The sequence below is a fragment of the Oncorhynchus keta genome, chromosome 1 (assembly GCF_023373465.1).
Source record: "Oncorhynchus keta strain PuntledgeMale-10-30-2019 chromosome 1, Oket_V2, whole genome shotgun sequence".
Classification (NCBI taxonomy): Eukaryota; Metazoa; Chordata; class Actinopteri; order Salmoniformes; family Salmonidae; genus Oncorhynchus; species Oncorhynchus keta.
Window position 1 is genome coordinate 6,092,962 of NC_068421.1, and position 17,500 is coordinate 6,110,461.

At 48.8% G+C, this 17,500-nt stretch overlaps 1 protein-coding gene across 1 annotated transcript in view; it reads left to right on the plus strand.

The window, feature by feature from the left end:
• Positions 1-17,500, plus strand: part of ryr1b (ryanodine receptor 1b (skeletal)) — a 301,559-nt gene that overhangs the window by 28,590 nt on the left and 255,469 nt on the right. The window contains exons 2-4 of the mRNA XM_052469270.1: positions 683-802; positions 1,061-1,162; positions 15,469-15,543. Coding sequence (XP_052325230.1) covers positions 683-802; positions 1,061-1,162; positions 15,469-15,543 — 297 coding nt within the window. The remainder of the gene's footprint in view (positions 1-682; positions 803-1,060; positions 1,163-15,468; positions 15,544-17,500) is intronic.

Consider the following 17,500-nt stretch of genomic DNA (forward strand, 5'->3'; position numbering starts at 1 on the left):
AATATACTGTATATCCGAACTATGTCTCTCTCTCTCTACAGGATGACCAGGTGGTGCTACAGTGCAATGGGTTGGGGCTAGGGTTTGGGTCAGGGCAAAGGTCAGGGTCAGAGCTATGGTTAGGGTTCGGGTAAATATACTGTATATCCGAACTATGTCTCTCTCTCTCTACAGGATGACCAGGTGGTGCTGCAGTGCAATGGGTTAGGGCTAGGGTTAGGGCAAAGGTCAGGGTCAGAGCTAGGGTTAGGGTTAGGGTTAGGTTTATACTGTATATCCGAACTATGTCTCTCTCTCTCTACAGGGTGACCAGGTGGTGCTACAGTGCACTGGGTTAGGGTCAGGGCAAAGGTCAGGGTCAGAGCTAGGGTTAGGGTTAGGGTTAGGTTTATACTGTATATCTGAACTATGTCTCTCTCTCTCTACAGGATGACCAGGTGGTGCTGCAGTGCAATGGGTTAGGGCTAGAGTTAGGGCAAAGGTCAGGGTCAGAGCTAGGGTTAGGGTTAGGGTTAGGTTTATACTGTATATCCGAACTATGTCTCTCTCTCTCTACAGGATGACCAGGTGGTGCTACAGTGCACTGGGTTAGGGTCAGGGCAAAGGTCAGGGTCAGAGCTAGGGTTAGGGTTAGGGTTAGGTTTATACTGTATATCTGAACTATGTCTCTCTCTCTCTACAGGATGACCAGGTGGTGCTACAGTGCACTGCTTCTGTCCTGAAGGAGCAGATCAAACTGTGTCTGGCCTGTGAGGGCTTCGGGAATCGACTATGTTACCTGGAGACCACGTCCAACGCTCAGGTACGGAAACGCACGACTCAAAATACCATCTCACATGCCTCGCGCAACCGAGAGAACATAACGAGACTGACATGAAAAAAATCAATTGTATTTCCAAAAATCTTAAAACCACTTACAGTACTTAGGAGTCGAATAAAGATACCAACGTTTTTGATGTTGTAGAAGAGTATGTAAATATACAAATACAAAATATACAAATGTTTAGAACAAGTTATGTTAACAGTGTCTGTTCAAACTTCTGACCCCCGACCCTTCCAGAACTGTCCACCAGATCTGGCCATCTGTGCCTTCGTCCTGGAACAGTCCCTGTCTGTACGTGCGCTGCAGGAGATGCTGGCTAACACCGTGGACATGAGTGAGGTAGGGGTCCCGTACGGGAGGGAGGGAGGGAGGGAGGGAGGGAGGGAGGGAGGGAGGGAGGGAGGGAGGGAGGGAGAGAGAGGTGTGGAGGGACACTGGAGATTAGATGCTGAGAGACGGTTGTTTCTTACTTTGTTGGGAGACATGATACCTTATTCTCCTGTTTCCCTCTCTGTCACCACCACCCACAGAGCTTCCACCCACAGAGCTTCCACCCACAGAGCTTCCACCCACAGAGCCTCCACCCACAGAGCTTCCACCCACAGAGCTTCCACCCACAGAGCTTCCACCCACAGAGCCTCCACCCACAGAGCTTCCACCCACAGAGCCTCCACCCACAGAGCTTCCATCCACAGAGCTTCCACCCACAGAGCTTCCACCCACAGAGCTTCCACCCACAGAGCTTCCACCCACAGAGCCTCCACCCACAGAGCTTCCACCCACAGAGCTTCCACCCACAGAGCTTCCACCCACAGAGCTTCCACCCACAGAACAGTACAGCCTCCACCCACAGAACAGTACAGCCTCCACCCACAGAACAGTACAGCCTCCACCCACAGAACAGTACAGCTTCCACCCACAGAACAGTACAGTCTCCACCCACAAAACAGTACAGCCTCCACCCACAGAACAGTACAGCCTCCACCCACAGAAAAGTAGAGCCTCCACCCACAGAAAAGTACTGCCTCCACCCACAGAAAAGTATAGCCTCCACCCACAGAACAGTACAGCCTCCACCCACAGAAAAGTATAGCCTCCACCCACAGAACAGTACAGCCTCCACCCACAGAACAGTACAGCCTCCACCCACAGAAAAGTATAGCCTCCACCCACAGAACAGTACAGCCTCCACCCACAGAAAAGTATAGCCTCCACCCACAGAACAGTACAGCCTCCTCCCACAGAAAAGTATAGCCTCCACCCACAGAACAGTACAGCCTCTACCCACAGAACAGTACAGCCTCCACCCACAGAACAGTACAGCCTCCACCCACAGAACAGTACAGCCTCCACCCACAGAACAGTACAGCCTCTACCCACAGAAAAGTATAGCCTCCACCCACAGAACAGTACAGCCTCTACCCACAGAACAGTACAGCCTCCACCCACAGAACAGTACAGCCTCCACCCACAGAACAGTACAGCTTCCACCCACAGAACAGTACAGCCTCCACCCACAGAACAGTACAGCCTCCACCCACAGAACAGTACAGCCTCCACCCACAGAAAAGTACAGCCTCCACCCACAGAACAGTACAGCCTCCACCCACAGAAAAGTATAGCCTCCACCCACAGAACAGTACAGCCTCCACCCACAGAAAAGTATAGCCTCCACCCACAGAACAGTACAGCCTCCACCCACAGAAAAGTATAGCCTCCACCCACAGAACAGTACAGCCTCCACCCACAGAACAGTAGAGCCTCCACCCACAGAACAGTACAGCCTCCACCCACAGAACAGTACAGCCTCCACCCACAGAACAGTACAGCCTCCACCCACAGAACAGTACAGCCTCCACCCACAGAACAGTACAGCCTCCACCCACAGAACCATTACCATATAATTCTACTGTCTTTGAGAAGGTCAACACAGAAACACTTTTACATTGAAGTATCATACAGCCAGAAAACACGGTTTCAGCAGGGTTATTCGGCTGTCTCCATAGGGGAACCCTTTCTGGTTTTTGGTTCCAAGTAGGACTCTTGGATCCATGTAGAACCCTTTTTGATTCCAAGTGGAACCCTTTTTGGTTTAATGTAGAACCCTTTTTGGTTTAATGTAGAACCCTTTTTGGCTTAATGTAGAACCCTTTTCGGTTTAATGTAGAACCCTTTTTGGTTCCAAGTAGACTTATTTTTGGTTCCATGTAGAACCCTTTTTGGTTCCAAGTAGACCCTTTTTGGTTCCAAGTATAACTATTTTTGATTCCAAGTAGAACCCTTTTTGGTTTAATGTGGAACCCTTTTCGGTTTAATGTAGAACCCTTTTTGGTTCCAAGTAGGACTATTTTTGGTTCCAAGTCTCTTTTTGGATCCATGTAGAACCATTTTTGGTTCCAAGTAGAAGCCTTTTTGGTTCCATGTAGAACCATTTTTGTTCCAAGTGGAACCCTTTTTGGTTCCATGTAGAACCCTTTTTGGTTACAAGTTGACCATTTTTGGTTCCAAGTATAATTCTTTTTGGTTCCATGTAGAACCCTTTTAGGTTCCAAATATGACCCTTTTTGGTTCCGAGTATAACTCTTTTTGGTTCCATGTAAAACCCTTTTTGGTTACAAGTTGACCATTTTTGGTTACAAGTAGGATTCTTTTTGGTTCCATGTAGAATCCTTTTTGGTCCAAGTGGAACCCTTTTTGGTTCCAAGTATAACTCTTTTGGGTTCCATGTATAACCTTTTCCACGGAGCGTTATACATGAAACCCAAAAGAGTCCTTCTTGGAACCAAAAAGGGTTTTTAAAAGGGTTATCTTATGGGAACAGCCCAGAACCCTTTAAGCACCTTCTTTTGTAAGAGTGTAGAGTATGCATGCCAAACAAAAGTTCCACCCACACCAGGACAGCAGAACCAGGACACGTAAGAACCATTTAAATATAAATACCTGTTGTAGTTACTGCTGTGTTTTGTGTCTCCCTCCCTCCCTCCCTCCCTCCCCCTCCCTCCCTCCCTCCCTCCCTCCCTCCCTCCCTCCCTCCCTCCCTCCCTCCCTCCCTCCCTCCCTCCCTCCCTCCCTCCCTCCCTCCCTGCCAACCACAGGCAGTGGATTTGGACAAATGGGTACGTCTCTGCCCTACAGTCATTGGTCTCTGAACATATGTGTCTCATTTCCTGTCACATGACACATAAACCACAACCCCCCCCCCCACCTCCTCTCCTCTCCTCCCCTCACCTCCTCTCCCTACCTCCTGAGAGTATATTCTCAGCCCACAGGTTGTCCTAGTGAATTCATGAAATAGTGCTGTAAAAAGTTACCATTCACATCCCAGGCTTTCTACAGCCCCTCCCAACCCGTCCCGTACCCCTCTAAAACAGTGTTGTCAGTACACCTGTCTAGAATTATCATGACTGAAATCTCCTGCTGGCTCTCTCTGTTTTGATGCATGGTGAGGAAAGCCCCCTGACCATAAGGCATGGTGAGGAAAGCCCCCTGTCCAGGAAAGTCCCCTGACCATACGGCATGGTGAGGAAAGCCACCTTGCCATAAGGCATGGTGAGGAAAGCCCCCTGTCCAGGAAAGCCCCCTGGCCAGGAAAGCACCTTGGCCATAAGGCATGGTGAGGAAAGCCCCCTGTCCAGGAAAGCCCCTTGGCCATAAGGCATGGTGAGGAAAGCCCCCTGGCCATAAGGCATGGTGAGGAAAGCCCCCTGTCCAGGAAAGCCCCTTGGCCATAAGGCATGGTGAGGAAAGCCCCCTGGCCATAAAGCATGGTGAGGAAAGCCCCCTGGCCAGGAAAGCCCCTTGGCCATAAGGCATGGTGAGGAAAGCCCCCTGTCCAGGAAAGCCCCTTGGCCATAAGGCATGGTGAGGAAAGCCCCCTGGCCATAAAGCATGGTGAGGAAAGCCCCCTGGCCAGGAAAGCCCCTTGGCCATAAGGCATGGTGAGGAAAGCCCCCTGGCCAGGAAAGCCCCTTGGCCATAAGGCAGGGTGAGGAAAGCCCCCTGGCCATAAAGCATGGTGAGGAAAGCCCCCTGGCCAGGAAAGCCCCTTGGCCATAAGGCATGGGGAGGAAAGCCACCTTGCCATAGGGCATGGTGAGGAAAGCCCCCTGACCATAAGGCATGGTGAGGAAAGCCCCTTGACCATAAGGCATGGTGAGGAAAGCCCCCTGACCATAAGGCATGGTGAGGAAAGCCCCCTGACCATAAGGCATGGTGAGGAAAGCCCCCTGTCCAGGAAAGCCCCCTGACCATAAGGCATGGTGAGGAAAGCCCCCTGTCCAGGAAAGCCCCTTGGCCATAAGGCATGGTGAGGAAAGCCCCCTGGCCACAAGGCATGGTGAGGAAAGCCCCCTGTCCAGGAAAGCCCCTTGGCCATAAGGCATGGTGAGGAAAGCCCCCTGTCCAGGAAAGCCCCTTGGCCATAAGGCATGGTGAGGAAAGCCCCCTGGCCATAAGGCATGGTGAGGAAAGCCCCCTGGCCAGGAAAGCCCCTTGGCCATAAGGCATGGTGAGGAAAGCCACCTTTCCATAGGGCATGGTGAGGAAAGCCCCCTGGCCATAAGGGTTGATTATGAAAGCCCCTCTGTTCCATTTCATGAAGCACTATTATCACTTCCTTCCACTCCTATCATAGAGAGACTCCTGCACACACACACATTAGAGAACCCTGTAATGAAGTGTCCTTTACAGACCCCTGTAATGAAGTGTCATTTAGAGACCCCTGTAATGAAGTGTCCTTTAGAGACCTCTGTAATGAAGTGCCCTTTAGAGACCTCTGTAATGAAGTGTCCTAAAGAGACCCCTGTAATGAAGTGTCCTTTAGAGACCCCTGTAATGAAGTGTCCTTTAGAGACCCCTGTAATGAAGTGTCCTTTAGAGAACCCTGTAATGAAGTGTCCTTTAGAGACCTGTAATGAAGTGTCCTTTAGAGACTTCTGTAATGAAGTGTCCTTTAGAGACACCCGTAATGAAGTGTCCTTTAGAGACCCCTGTAATGAAGTGTCCTAGAGACCCCTGTAATGAAGTGTCCTTTAGAGACCTGTAATGAAGTGTCCTTTAGAGACCTGTAATGAAGTGTCCTTTAGAGACCTCTGTAATGAAGTGTCCTTTAGAGACCTCTGTAATGAAGTGTCCTTTAGAGACCTCTGTAATGAAGTGTCCTTTAGAGACCCCTGTAATGAAGTGTCCTTTAAAGACCTGTAATGAAGTGTCCTTTAGAGACCTGTAATTAAGTGTCCTTTAGAGACTCCTGTAATGAAGTGTCCTTTAGAGACACCTGTAATGAAGTGTCCTAAAGAGACCCCTGTAATGAAGTGTCCTAAAGAGACCTCTGTAATGAAGAGTCCTTCAGAGTCCTGTAATGAAGTGTCCTTTAGAGACACCTAAATGAAGTGTCCTTTAGGGACCCCTGTAATGAAGTGTCCTTTAGAGACCCCTGTAATGAAGTGTCCTTTAGAGACCTCTGTAATGAAGTGCCCTTTAGAGACCTCTGTAATGAAGTGTCCTAAAGAGACCCTGTAATGAAGTGTCCTAAAGAGACCCCTATAATGAAGTGTCCTTTAGAGACCCCTGTAATGAAGAGTCCTTTAGAGACCTGTAATGAAGTGTCCTTTAGAGACTTCTGTAATGAAGTGTCCGTTAGAGACACCCGTAATGAAGTGTCCTTTAGAGAACCCTGTAATGAAGTGTCCTTTAGAGATCTGTAATGAAGTGTCCTTTAGAGACTTCTGTAATGAAGTGTCCTTTAGAGACACCCGTAATGAAGTGTCCTTTAGAGACCCCTGTAATGAAGTGTCCTAGAGACCCCTGTAATGAAGTGTCCTTTAGAGACCTGTAATGAAGTGTCCTTTAGAGACCTGTAATGAAGTGTCCTTTAGAGACCTCTGTAATGAAGTGTCCTTTAGAGACCCCTGTAATGAAGTGTCCTTTAGAGACCCCTAAAATGAAGTGTCCTAAAGAGACCCCTGTAATGAAGTGTCCTTTAGAGAACCCTGTAATGAAGTGTCCTTTAGAGACCTGTAATGAAGTGTCCTTTAGAGACTTCTGTAATGAAGTGTCCTTTAGAGACACCCGTAATGAAGTGTCCTTTAGAGACCCCTGTAATGAAGTGTCCTAGAGACCCCTGTAATGAAGTGTCCTTTAGAGACCTGTAATGAAGTGTCCTTTAGAGACCTGTAATGAAGTGTCCTTTAGAGACCTCTGTAATGAAGTGTCCTTTAGAGACCTCTGTAATGAAGTGTCCTTTAGAGACCTCTGTAATGAAGTGTCCTTTAGAGACCCCTGTAATGAAGTGTCCTTTAAAGACCTGTAATGAAGTGTCCTTTAGAGACCTGTAATTAAGTGTCCTTTAGAGACTCCTGTAATGAAGTGTCCTTTAGAGACCCCTGTAATGAAGTGTCCTAAAGAGACCCCTGTAATGAAGTGTCCTAAAGAGACCTCTGTAATGAAGAGTCCTTCAGAGTCCTGTAATGAAGTGTCCTTTAGAGACACCTAAATGAAGTGTCCTTTAGGGACCCTGTAATGAAGTGTCCTTTAGAGACCCCTGTAATGAAGTGTCCTTTAGAGACCTCTGTAATGAAGTGCCCTTTAGAGACCTCTGTAATGAAGTGTCCTAAAGAGACCCCTGTAATGAAGTGTCCTAAAGAGACCCCTATAATGAAGTGTCCTTTAGAGACCCCTGTAATGAAGAGTCCTTTAGAGACCTCTGTAATGAAGTGTCCTAAAGAGACCTCTGTAATGAAGAGTCCTTTAGAGACCTCTGTAATGAAGTGTCCTAAAGAGACCCCTGTAATGAAGTGTCCTTTAGAGACCCCTGTAATGAAGTGTCCTTTAGAGACCTGTAATGAAGTGTCCTTTAGAGACCTCTGTAATGAAGTGTCCTTTAGAGACCCCTGTAATGAAGTGTCCTTTAGATGCCTCTGTAATGAAGTGTCCTAGAGACCCCTGTAATGAAGTGTCCTAAAGAGACCCCTGTAATGAAGTGTCCTTTAGAGACCCCTGTAATGAAGTGTCCTTTAGAGACCTCTAAATGAAGTGTCCTTTAGAGACCTGTAATGAAGTGTCCTAAAGAGACCCCTGTAATGAAGTGTCCTAAAGAGACCCCTGTAATGAAGTGTCCTAAAGAGACCCCTGTAATGAAGTGTCCTTTAGAGACCTCTGTAATGAAGTGTCCTAAAGAGACCCCTGTAATTAAGTGTCCTTTAGAGACCTCTGTAATGAAGTGTCCTTTAGAGACCTGTAATGAAGTGTCCTTTAGAGACCCCTGTAATGAAGTGTCCTTTAGAGACCCCTGTAATGAAGTGTCCTTTAGAGACACCTGTAATGAAGTGTCCTAAAGAGACCCCTGTAATGAAGTGTCCTTTAGAGACACTTGTAATGAAGTGTCCTTTAGAGACCCCTGTAATGAAGTTTCCTTTAGAGACCCCTGTAATGAAGTGTCCTTTAGAGACCTCTGTAATGAAGTGTCCTAAAGAGACCTCTGTAATGAAGAGTCCTTCAGAGACCTGTAATGAAGTGTCCTTTAGAGACCCCTGTAATGAAGTGTCCTTTAGAGACACCTGTAATGAAGTGTCCTAAAGAGACCCCTGTAATGAAGTGTCCTTTAGAGACACCTGTAATGAAGTGTCCTTTGGAGACCCCTGTAATGAAGTGTCCTTTAGAGGCCCCTGTAATGAAGTGTCCTTTAGAGACCTCTGTAATGAAGTGTCCTAAAGAGACCTCTGTAATGAAGTGTCCTTTAGAGACCCCTGTAATGAAGTGCCCTTTAGAGACCTCTGTAATGAAGTGTCCTTTAGAGACCCCTGTAATGAAGTGTCCTAAAGAGACCCCTGTAATGAAGTGTCCTAAAGAGACCCCTGTAATGAAGTGTCCTTTAGAGACCTGTAATGACGTGTCGTTTAGAGACCTCTGTAATGAAGTGTCCTTTAGAGACTCCTGTAATGAAGTGTCCTTTAGAGGCCTCTGTAATGAAGTGTCCTTTAGAGACCCCTGTAATGAAGTGTCCTTTAGAGACCCCTGTAATGAAGTGTCCTAAAGAGACCCCTGTAATGACGTGTCCTTTAGAGACCTCTGTAATGAAGTGTCCTAAAGATACCTCTGTAATGAAGTGTCCTTTAGAGACCCCTGTAATGAAGTGTCCTTTAGAGACCTGTAATGACGTGTCCTTTAGAGACCTCTGTAATGAAGTGTCCTTTAGAGACTCCTGTAATGAAGTGTCCTTTAGAGACCCCTGTAATGAAGTGTCCTAAAGAGACCCCTGTAATGAAGTGTCCTTTAGAGACACCTGTAATGAAGTGTCCTAAAGAGACCCCTGTAATGAAGTGTCCTTTAGAGACACCTGTAATGAAGTGTCCTAAAGAGACCCCTGTAATGAAGTGTCCTTTAGAGACCCCTGTAATGAAGTGTCCTTTAGAGACACCTGTAATGAAGTGTCCTAAAGAGACCCCTGTAATGAAGTGTCCTTTAGAGACCCCTGTAATGAAGTGTCCTAAAGAGACCTCTGTAATGAAGAGTCCTTCAGAGACCTGTAATGAAGTGTCCTTTAGAGACCCCTGTAATGAAGTGTCCTTTAGAGACCCCTGTAATGAAGTGTCCTAAAGAGACCCCTGTAATGAAGTGTCCTTTAGAGACCTCTGTAATGAAGTGTCCTTTAGAGACCCCTGTAATGAAGTGTCCTTTAGAGACCTCTGTAATGAAGTGTCCTTTAGAGACCCCTGTAATTAAGTGTCCTAAAGAGACCCCTGTAATGAAGTGTCCTTTAGAGACCCCTGTAATGAAGTGTCCTTTAGAGACCTCTGTAATGAAGTGTCCTAAAGAGACCTCTGTAATGAAGTGTCCTTTAGAGACCCCTGTAATGAAGTGCCCTTTAGAGACCTCTGTAATGAAGTGTCCTTTAGAGACCCCTGTAATGAAGTGTCCTAAAGAGACCCCTGTAATGAAGTGTCCTAAAGAGACCCCTGTAATGAAGTGTCCTTTAGAGACCTGTAATGAAGTGTCCTTTAGAGACCTCTGTAATGAAGTGTCCTAAAGAGACCCCTGTAATGAAGTGTCCTAAAGAGACCCCTGTAATGAAGTGCCCTTTAGAGGCCTCTGTAATGAAGTGTCCTAGAGACCCCTGTAATGAAGTGTCCTAAAGAGACCCCTGTAATGAAGTGTCCTTTAGAGACCTCTGTAATGAAGTGTCCTTTAGAGACCCCTGTAATGAAGTGTCCTTTAGAGACCCCTGTAATGAAGTGTCCTAGAGACCCCTGTAATGAAGTGTCCTTTAGAGACCCCTGTAATGAAGTGTCCTTTAGAGACCCCTGTAATGAAGTGTCCTTTAGAGACCCCTGTAATGAAGTGCCCTTTAGAGACCTCTGTAATGAAGTGTCCTTTAGAGACCTCTGTAATGAAGTGTCCTAAAGAGACCCCTGTAATGAAGTGTCCTTTAGAGACCTGTAATGAAGTGTCCTTCAGAGACTGAAGCCTGGTCTTTCCAGACAGAACCCTATTAGTTAGTTAGTTGTAGCTGAAGCCTGGTCTTTCCAGACAGAACCCTATTAGTTAGTTAGCTAGTTGTTGCTGAAGCCTTTCCAGACATAACCATGTTAGTTAGTTAGTTGTAGCTGAAGCCTGGTCTTTCCAGACAGAACACTATTAGTCAGCTAGTTGTAGCTGAAGCCTGGCCTTTCCAGACACAACTGTGTTAGTTAGTTAGCTAGTTGTAGCTGAAGCCTTTCCAGACATAACCATGTTAGTTAGTTAGTTAGTTGTAGATGAAGCCTGTCCAGACATAACCATGTTAGTTAGCTTGTTTTAGCTGAAGCCTTTCCAGACATAACCGTTTTAGTTAGTTAGTTAGTTGTAGATGAAGCCTGTCCAGACAGAACCATGTTAGTTAGCTTGTTTTAGCTGAAGCCTGGTCAGGTTGGTGATGAGAATAGCATGGCATGCAGCCCAGCTGGTCTGGGAGAGTCCCGAATGACTGTGTCAGGGGCAAGAGGCAAGGAAGGGTTACATGACACCCCCTAAAGGAGGAATTTTCTGGCTAGGCCAATACCCTTAATATCATAACCCACCCCCACCCCCACCCCCCATGCCCTTCCCCCAGCCTGGTTTGACCTGTCACACCTGTCCCTCCCACCTCCCATACCCACCCACTCCACTGGTCTTATTGAAATAGATTATTCTAGATTGAGTTTGATTTAACCCAGGGATCTGAGGCCCACACTATTTCAGCCTGGGACTAAAGAATGTGTTGTTTTGCCAACTGACTCCCATGAATTGGCAAGGCAGCACAAACAGATCTGGGATCAGACGACTGAGTTGATCTCCTCTCACTAGACTAGCTAATCAATGCCCTACTGACAGTGGTGTTGTGGGTGATTTGTGATTATGACAATTCGTTCAAATAACTACAACACTAATTCTGTTTTCTTGTTTGAAATCTTGCTGGATGTTGAGAAAAGGTAGGTTTAATATTCTCTGTATTTGTTGTGCTTTTATGTGGCAGATCATATGATGGGATGTGATTGGTTGTAACACTTTTATGTGGCAGATCATATGATGGGATGTGATTGGTTGTAACACTTTTATGCGTTTACTCTCTCTCTGGGTGTCGCTATACCTCTCTCTCTCTGGGTGTACCTCTCTCTCTCTCTGGGTGTACCTCTCTCTCTCTGGGTGTCGCTATACCTCTCTCTCTCTCTGGGTGTCGCTATACCTCTCTCTCTCTCTGGGTGTACCTCTCTCTCTCTGGGTGTACCTCTCTCTCTCTCTGGGTGTACCTCTCTCTCTCTCTGGGTGTACCTGTCTCTCTCTGGGTGTACCTCTCTCTCTCTCTGGGTGTACCTCTCTCTCTGGGTGTACCTGTCTCTCTCTGGGTGTACCTCTCTCTCTCTCTGGGTGTACCTCTCTCTCTCTCTCTGGGTGTCACTGTACCTCTCTCTCTCTCTGGGTGTCACTATACCTCTCTCTCTCTGGGTGTCACTATACCTCTCTTTCTCTGGGTGTCACTATACCTCTCTCTCTCTCTGGGTGTACCTCTCTCTCTCTCTGGGTGTACCTCTCTCTCTCTGGGTGTACCTCTCTCTCTCTGGGTGTACCTCTCTCTCTCTCTCTGGGTGTACCTCTCTCTCTCTCTCTGGGTGTCACTGTACCTCTCTCTCTCTCTGGGTGTCACTATACCTCTCTCTCTCTGGGTGTCACTATACCTCTCTTTCTCTGGGTGTCACTATACCTCTCTCTCTCTCTGGGTGTACCTCTCTCTCTCTCTGGGTGTACCTCTCTCTCTCTGGGTGTCACTGTACCTCTCTCTCTCTGGGTGTCACTATACCTCTCTCTCTCTGGGTGTCACTGTACCTCTCTCTCTCTCTCTGGGTGTCACTATACCTCTCTCTCTCTGGGTGTCACGGTACCTCTCTCTCTCTCTGGGTGTCACTATACCTCTCTCTATCTGGGTGTCACTATACCTCTCTCTCTCTGGGTGTCACTGTACCTCTCTCTCTCTCTCTGGGTGTCACTATACCTCTCTCTCTCTGGGTGTCACGGTACCTCTCTCTCTGGGTGTCACTATACCTCTCTCTCTCTGGGTGTCACGGTACCCCTCTCTCTCTCTGGGTGTCACTATACCTCTCTCTCTCTCTGGGTGTCACTGTACCTCTCTCTCTCTGGGTGTCAGTGTACCTCTCTATCTCTGGGTGTCACTATACCCCTCTCTCTCTGGGTGTCACTATACCTCTCTCTCTCTGGGTGTCACGGTACCTCTCTCTCTCTCTGGGTGTCACTATACCTCTCTCTATCTGGGTGTCACTATACCTCTCTCTCTCTCTGGGTGTCACTGTACCTCTCTCTCTCTCTGGGTGTCACTATACCTCTCTCTCTCTCTGGGTGTCACTATACCTCTCTCTCTCTGGGTGTCACGGTACCTCTCTCTCTCTCTGGGTGTCACTATACCTCTCTCTCTCTGGGTGTCACTATACCTCTCTCTCTCTCTGGGTGTCACTGTACCTCTCTCTCTCTGGGTGTCACTATACCTCTCTATCTCTGGGTGTCACTATACCTCTCTATCTCTGGGTGTCACTATACCTCTCTATCTCTGGGTGTCACTATACCTCTCTCTCTCTGGGTGTCACTATACCTCTCTCTCTCTGGGTGTCACTATACCTATCTCTCTCTCTCTGGGTGTCACTGTACCTCTCTCTCTCTGGGTGTCACTGTACCTCTCTCTCTCGTTGGGTGTCACTATACCTCTCTCTCTCTGGGTGTCACTGTACCTCTCTCGCTCTCTGGGTATCAGTGTACCTCTCTCTGGGTGTCACTGTACCTCTCTCTCTCTGGGTGTCACTGCACCTCTCTCTCTCTGGGTGTCACTGTACCTCTCTCTCTCTCTGGGTGTCATTGTACCTCTGGGTGTCATTGTCCCTCTCTCTCTGGTTGTCATTGTACCTCTCTCTCTCTGGGTGTCATTGTACCCCTGGGTGTCAGTGTACCTCTCTCTCTCTGGGTGTCAGTGTACCTCTCTCTCTCTCTCTCTCTGGGTGTCATTGTACCTCTGGGTGTCAGTGTACCTCTCTCTCTCTGGGTGTCAGTGTACCTCTCTCTCTCTGGGTGTCAGTGTACCTCTCTCTCTCTCTCTCTCTGGGTGTCATTGTACCTCTGGGTGTCAGTGTACCTCTCTCTCTCTGGGTGTCAGTGTACCTCTGGATGTCAGTGTACCTCTCTCTCTCTGGTTGTCATTGTACCTTTCTCTCTGGGTGTCACTGTGCTTCTCTCTCTCTCTCTGGGTGTCACTGGACCTCTCTCTCTCCGGGTGTCACTGTACCTCTCTCTCTCTGGGTGTACCTCTCTCTGGGTGTCACTGTACCTCTCTCTCTGGGTGTCACTGTACCTCTCTGGGTGTCACTGTACTTCTCTCTCTCTGGGTGTCACTGTACCTCTCTCTCTGGGTGTCACTGTACCTCGCTCTCTCTGGGTGTCACTGTACCTCTCTCTCTGGGTGTCACTGCACCTCGCTCTCTCTGGGTGTCACTGTACCTCTCTCTCTCTGGGTGTCACTGCACCTCGCTCTCTCTGGGTGTCACTGCACCTCGCTCTCTCTGGGTGTCACTGTACTTCTCTGGGTGTCACTGTACCTCTCTGGGTGTCACTGTACCTCTCTCTCTCTGGGTGTCACTGTACCTCTCTCTCTGGGTGTCACTGTACCTCTCTCTCTCCGGGTGTCACTGTACCTCTCTCTCTCTGGGTGTCACTGTACTCTCTCTCTCTCCTGGGTGTCACTGTACCTCTCTCTCTCTGGGTGTCACTATACCTCTCTCTCTCTCTGGGTGTCACTGTACCTCTCTCTCTGGGTGTCACTGTACCTCTCTCTCTCCGGGTGTCACTGTACCTCTCTCTCTCTGGGTGTCACTGTACCTCTCTCGCTCTCTGGGTATCAGTGTACCTCTCTCTGGGCGTCACTGTACCTCTCTCTCTCTGGGTGTCACTGTACCTCTCTCTCTCTGGGTGTACCTCTCTCTCTCTGGGTGTCACTGTACCTCTCTCTCTCTCTGGGTGTCACTGTACCTCTCTCTCTCTCCCTGGGTGTACCTCTCTCTCTCTGGGTGTCACTGCACCTCTCTCTCTCTGGGTGTCACTGTACCTCTCTCTCTCTCTGGGTGTCATTGTACCTCTGGGTGTCATTGTCCCTCTCTCTCTGGTTGTCATTGTACCTCTATTTCTCTGGGTGTCATTGTACCTCTGGGTGTCAGTGTACCTCTCTCTCTCTGGGTGTCAGTGTTCCTCTCTCTCTCTCTGGGTGTCATTGTACCTCTGGGTGTCAGTGTACTCTCTCTCTCTCTGGGTGTCACTGTACCTCTCTCTCTCTGGGTGTCAGTGTACCTCTGGGTGTCAGTGTACCTCTCTCTCTCTGGGTGTCATTGTACCTCTCTCTCTCTGGGTGTCAGTGTACCTCTCTCTCTCTGGGTGTCAGTGTACCTCTCTCTCTCTGGGTGTCAGTGTACCTCTCTCTCTCTGGGTGTCAGTGTACCTCTCTCTCTCTGGGTGTCACTGTACCTCTCTCTCTCTGGGTGTCAGTGTACCTCTGGGTGTCAGTGTACCTCTCTCTCTCTGGGTGTCATTGTACCTCTCTCTCTCTGGGTGTCATTGTACCTCTCTCTCTCTGGGTTTCAGTGTACCTCTGGGTGTCAGTGTACCTCTCTCTCTCTGGGTGTCATTGTACCTCTCTCTCTCTGGGTGTCAGTGTACCTCTCTCTCTCTGGGTGTCAGTGTACCTCTCTCTCTCTGGGTGTCAGTGTACCTCTCTCTCTCTGGGTGTCAGTGTACCTCTCTCTCTCTGGGTGTCAGTGTACCTCTGGGTGTCAGTGTACCTCTGGGTGTCAGTGTACCTCTCTCTCTCTGGGTGTCAGTGTACCTCTGGGTGTCAGTGTACCTCTGGGTGTCATTGTTAGTTGTGGATATGATATGTGAAGAAGAGATGTTCAATAATATTTTTCAACAATATCTCTTCTTGGTTGTTTTTGTCTTTCATATGAAGGAGATCCAGTTACCCCTCACAGATCTATGTCCACCCTGACTCTTTGAGCTGGAGGAGGAGGCAAGGCCTTCCTCTGTAGACAGTGTGTTAGTGCAGTCATTTAACCCTGTGTGTGTGTCTGTGTGTCTGTCCCCAGTCATCCCAAGGAGGAGGCCACCGCACGCTGCTGTACGGCCATGCTATCCTGCTCAGACACTACCACTCTAGCATGGTGAGAACCGTCTCTCCTTCTCTCTCTCTCTCTGTCTGTCTGTCTGTCTCTCCTTCTCTGTCTGTCTGTCTGTCTGTCTGTCTGTCTGTCTGTCTGTCTGTCTGTCTGTCTGTCTGTCTGTCTGTCTGTCTGTCTGTCTGTCTGTCTGTCTGTCTCTCCTTCTCTCTCTGTCTGTCTGTCTGTCTCTTCTTCTCTGTCTGTCTGTCTGTCTGTCTGTCTGTCTGTCTGTCTGTCTGTCTGTCTGTCTGTCTGTCTGTCTGTCTGTCTGTCTGTCTCTCCTTCTCTCTCTGTCTGTCTGTCTGTCTCTTCTTCTCTGTCTGTCTGTCTGTCTGTCTGTCTGTCTGTCTGTCTGTCTGTCTGTCTGTCTGTCTGTCTCTCTGTTTCTCTTTGGAATGAGACTCCATCTCTTGTTTATTATCTTCTTGTCCCACTTGTCCTTCTTGTTTGTGTTATTTACTCTGCCTCTTCAGTCTATATCAGTGGTTCCCAAACGTTTTATAGTCCCCGTACCCCTTCAAACATTCACCCTCCAGCTGTACCCCCTCTAGCACCAGAGTCAGCTGTACCCCCTCTAGCACCAGGGTCAGCTGTACCCCCTCTAGCACCAGAGTCAGCTGTACCCCCTCTAGCACCAGGGTCAGCTGTACCCCCTCTAGCACCAGGGTCAGCTATACCCCCTCTAGCACCAGGGTCAGCTGTACCCCCTCTAGCACCAGGGTCAGCTGTACCCCCTCTAGCACCAGGGTCAGCTGTACCCCCTCTAGCACCAGGGTCAGCTGTACCCCCTCTAGCACCAGGGTCAGCTGTACCCCCTCTAGCACCAGGGTCAGCTGTACCCCCTCTAGCACCAGGGTCAGCTGTACCCCCTCTAGCACCAGGGTCAGCTGTGCCCCCTCTGCATCAGGGTCAGCTGTCCCCCTCTAGCACCAGGGTCAGCTGTCCCCCTCTAGCACCAGGGTCAGCTATACCCCCTCTAGCACCAGGGTCAGCTGTACCCCTGTCTCTGTCACCAGGGTCAGCTGTACCCCTCTAGCACCAGGGTCAGCTGTACCCCTCTAGCACCAGGGTCAGCTGTACCCCCTCTAGCACCAGGGTCAGCTGTACCCCCTCTAGCACCAGGGTCAGCTGTACCCCCTCAGCACCAGGGTCAGCTGTACCCCCTCTAGCACCAGGGTCAGCTGTACCCCCTCTAGCATCAGGGTCAGCTGTACCCCCTCTAGCACCAGAGTCATTGTACCCCCTCTAGCACCAGGGTCAGCTGTACCCCCTCTAGCACCAGGGTCAGCTGTACCCCCTCTAGCACCAGGGTCAGCTGTACCCTCTCTAGCACCAGGGTCAGCTGTACCCCCTCTAGCACCAGGGTCAGCTGTACCCCCTCTAGCACCAGGGTCAGCTGTACCCCCTCTAGCACCAGGGTCAGCTGTACCCCCTCTAGCACCAGGGTCAGCTGTACCCCCTCTAGTACCAGGGTCAGCTGTACCCCCTCTAGCACCAGGGTCAGCACACTCTCAAATGTTGTTTTTTTGTCATCATTGTAAGCCTGCCACACACGATGCAATACATTTATTAAACAAAAATAATAATATAATAATAATCAATCATTTAGCTCTTTATTTAACCACCTTACATATAAAACCGTATTTGTTCATCAAACACTGTGAATAACTGTCACGATCGTTATAATGGAAGGTGCCGGGTACGTAGAGTTCCACATGTTTAATTGAAATTAAACGAAAAGATGAAGTCATGGAGTACTCACTGGCCACTACACACAAACAAGATCCCACAAAACACAGTGGGGGAAATGGCTGCCTAAATATGATCTTCAATCAGAGACAACAGCTAAACAGCTGCTTCTGATTGGGAACCATACCAGGCCAACATAGACATAAAATAACCTGGATATAAACCCCCCTAGTCACACCCCGACCTAACCAACATAGAGAATAAAAGGCTC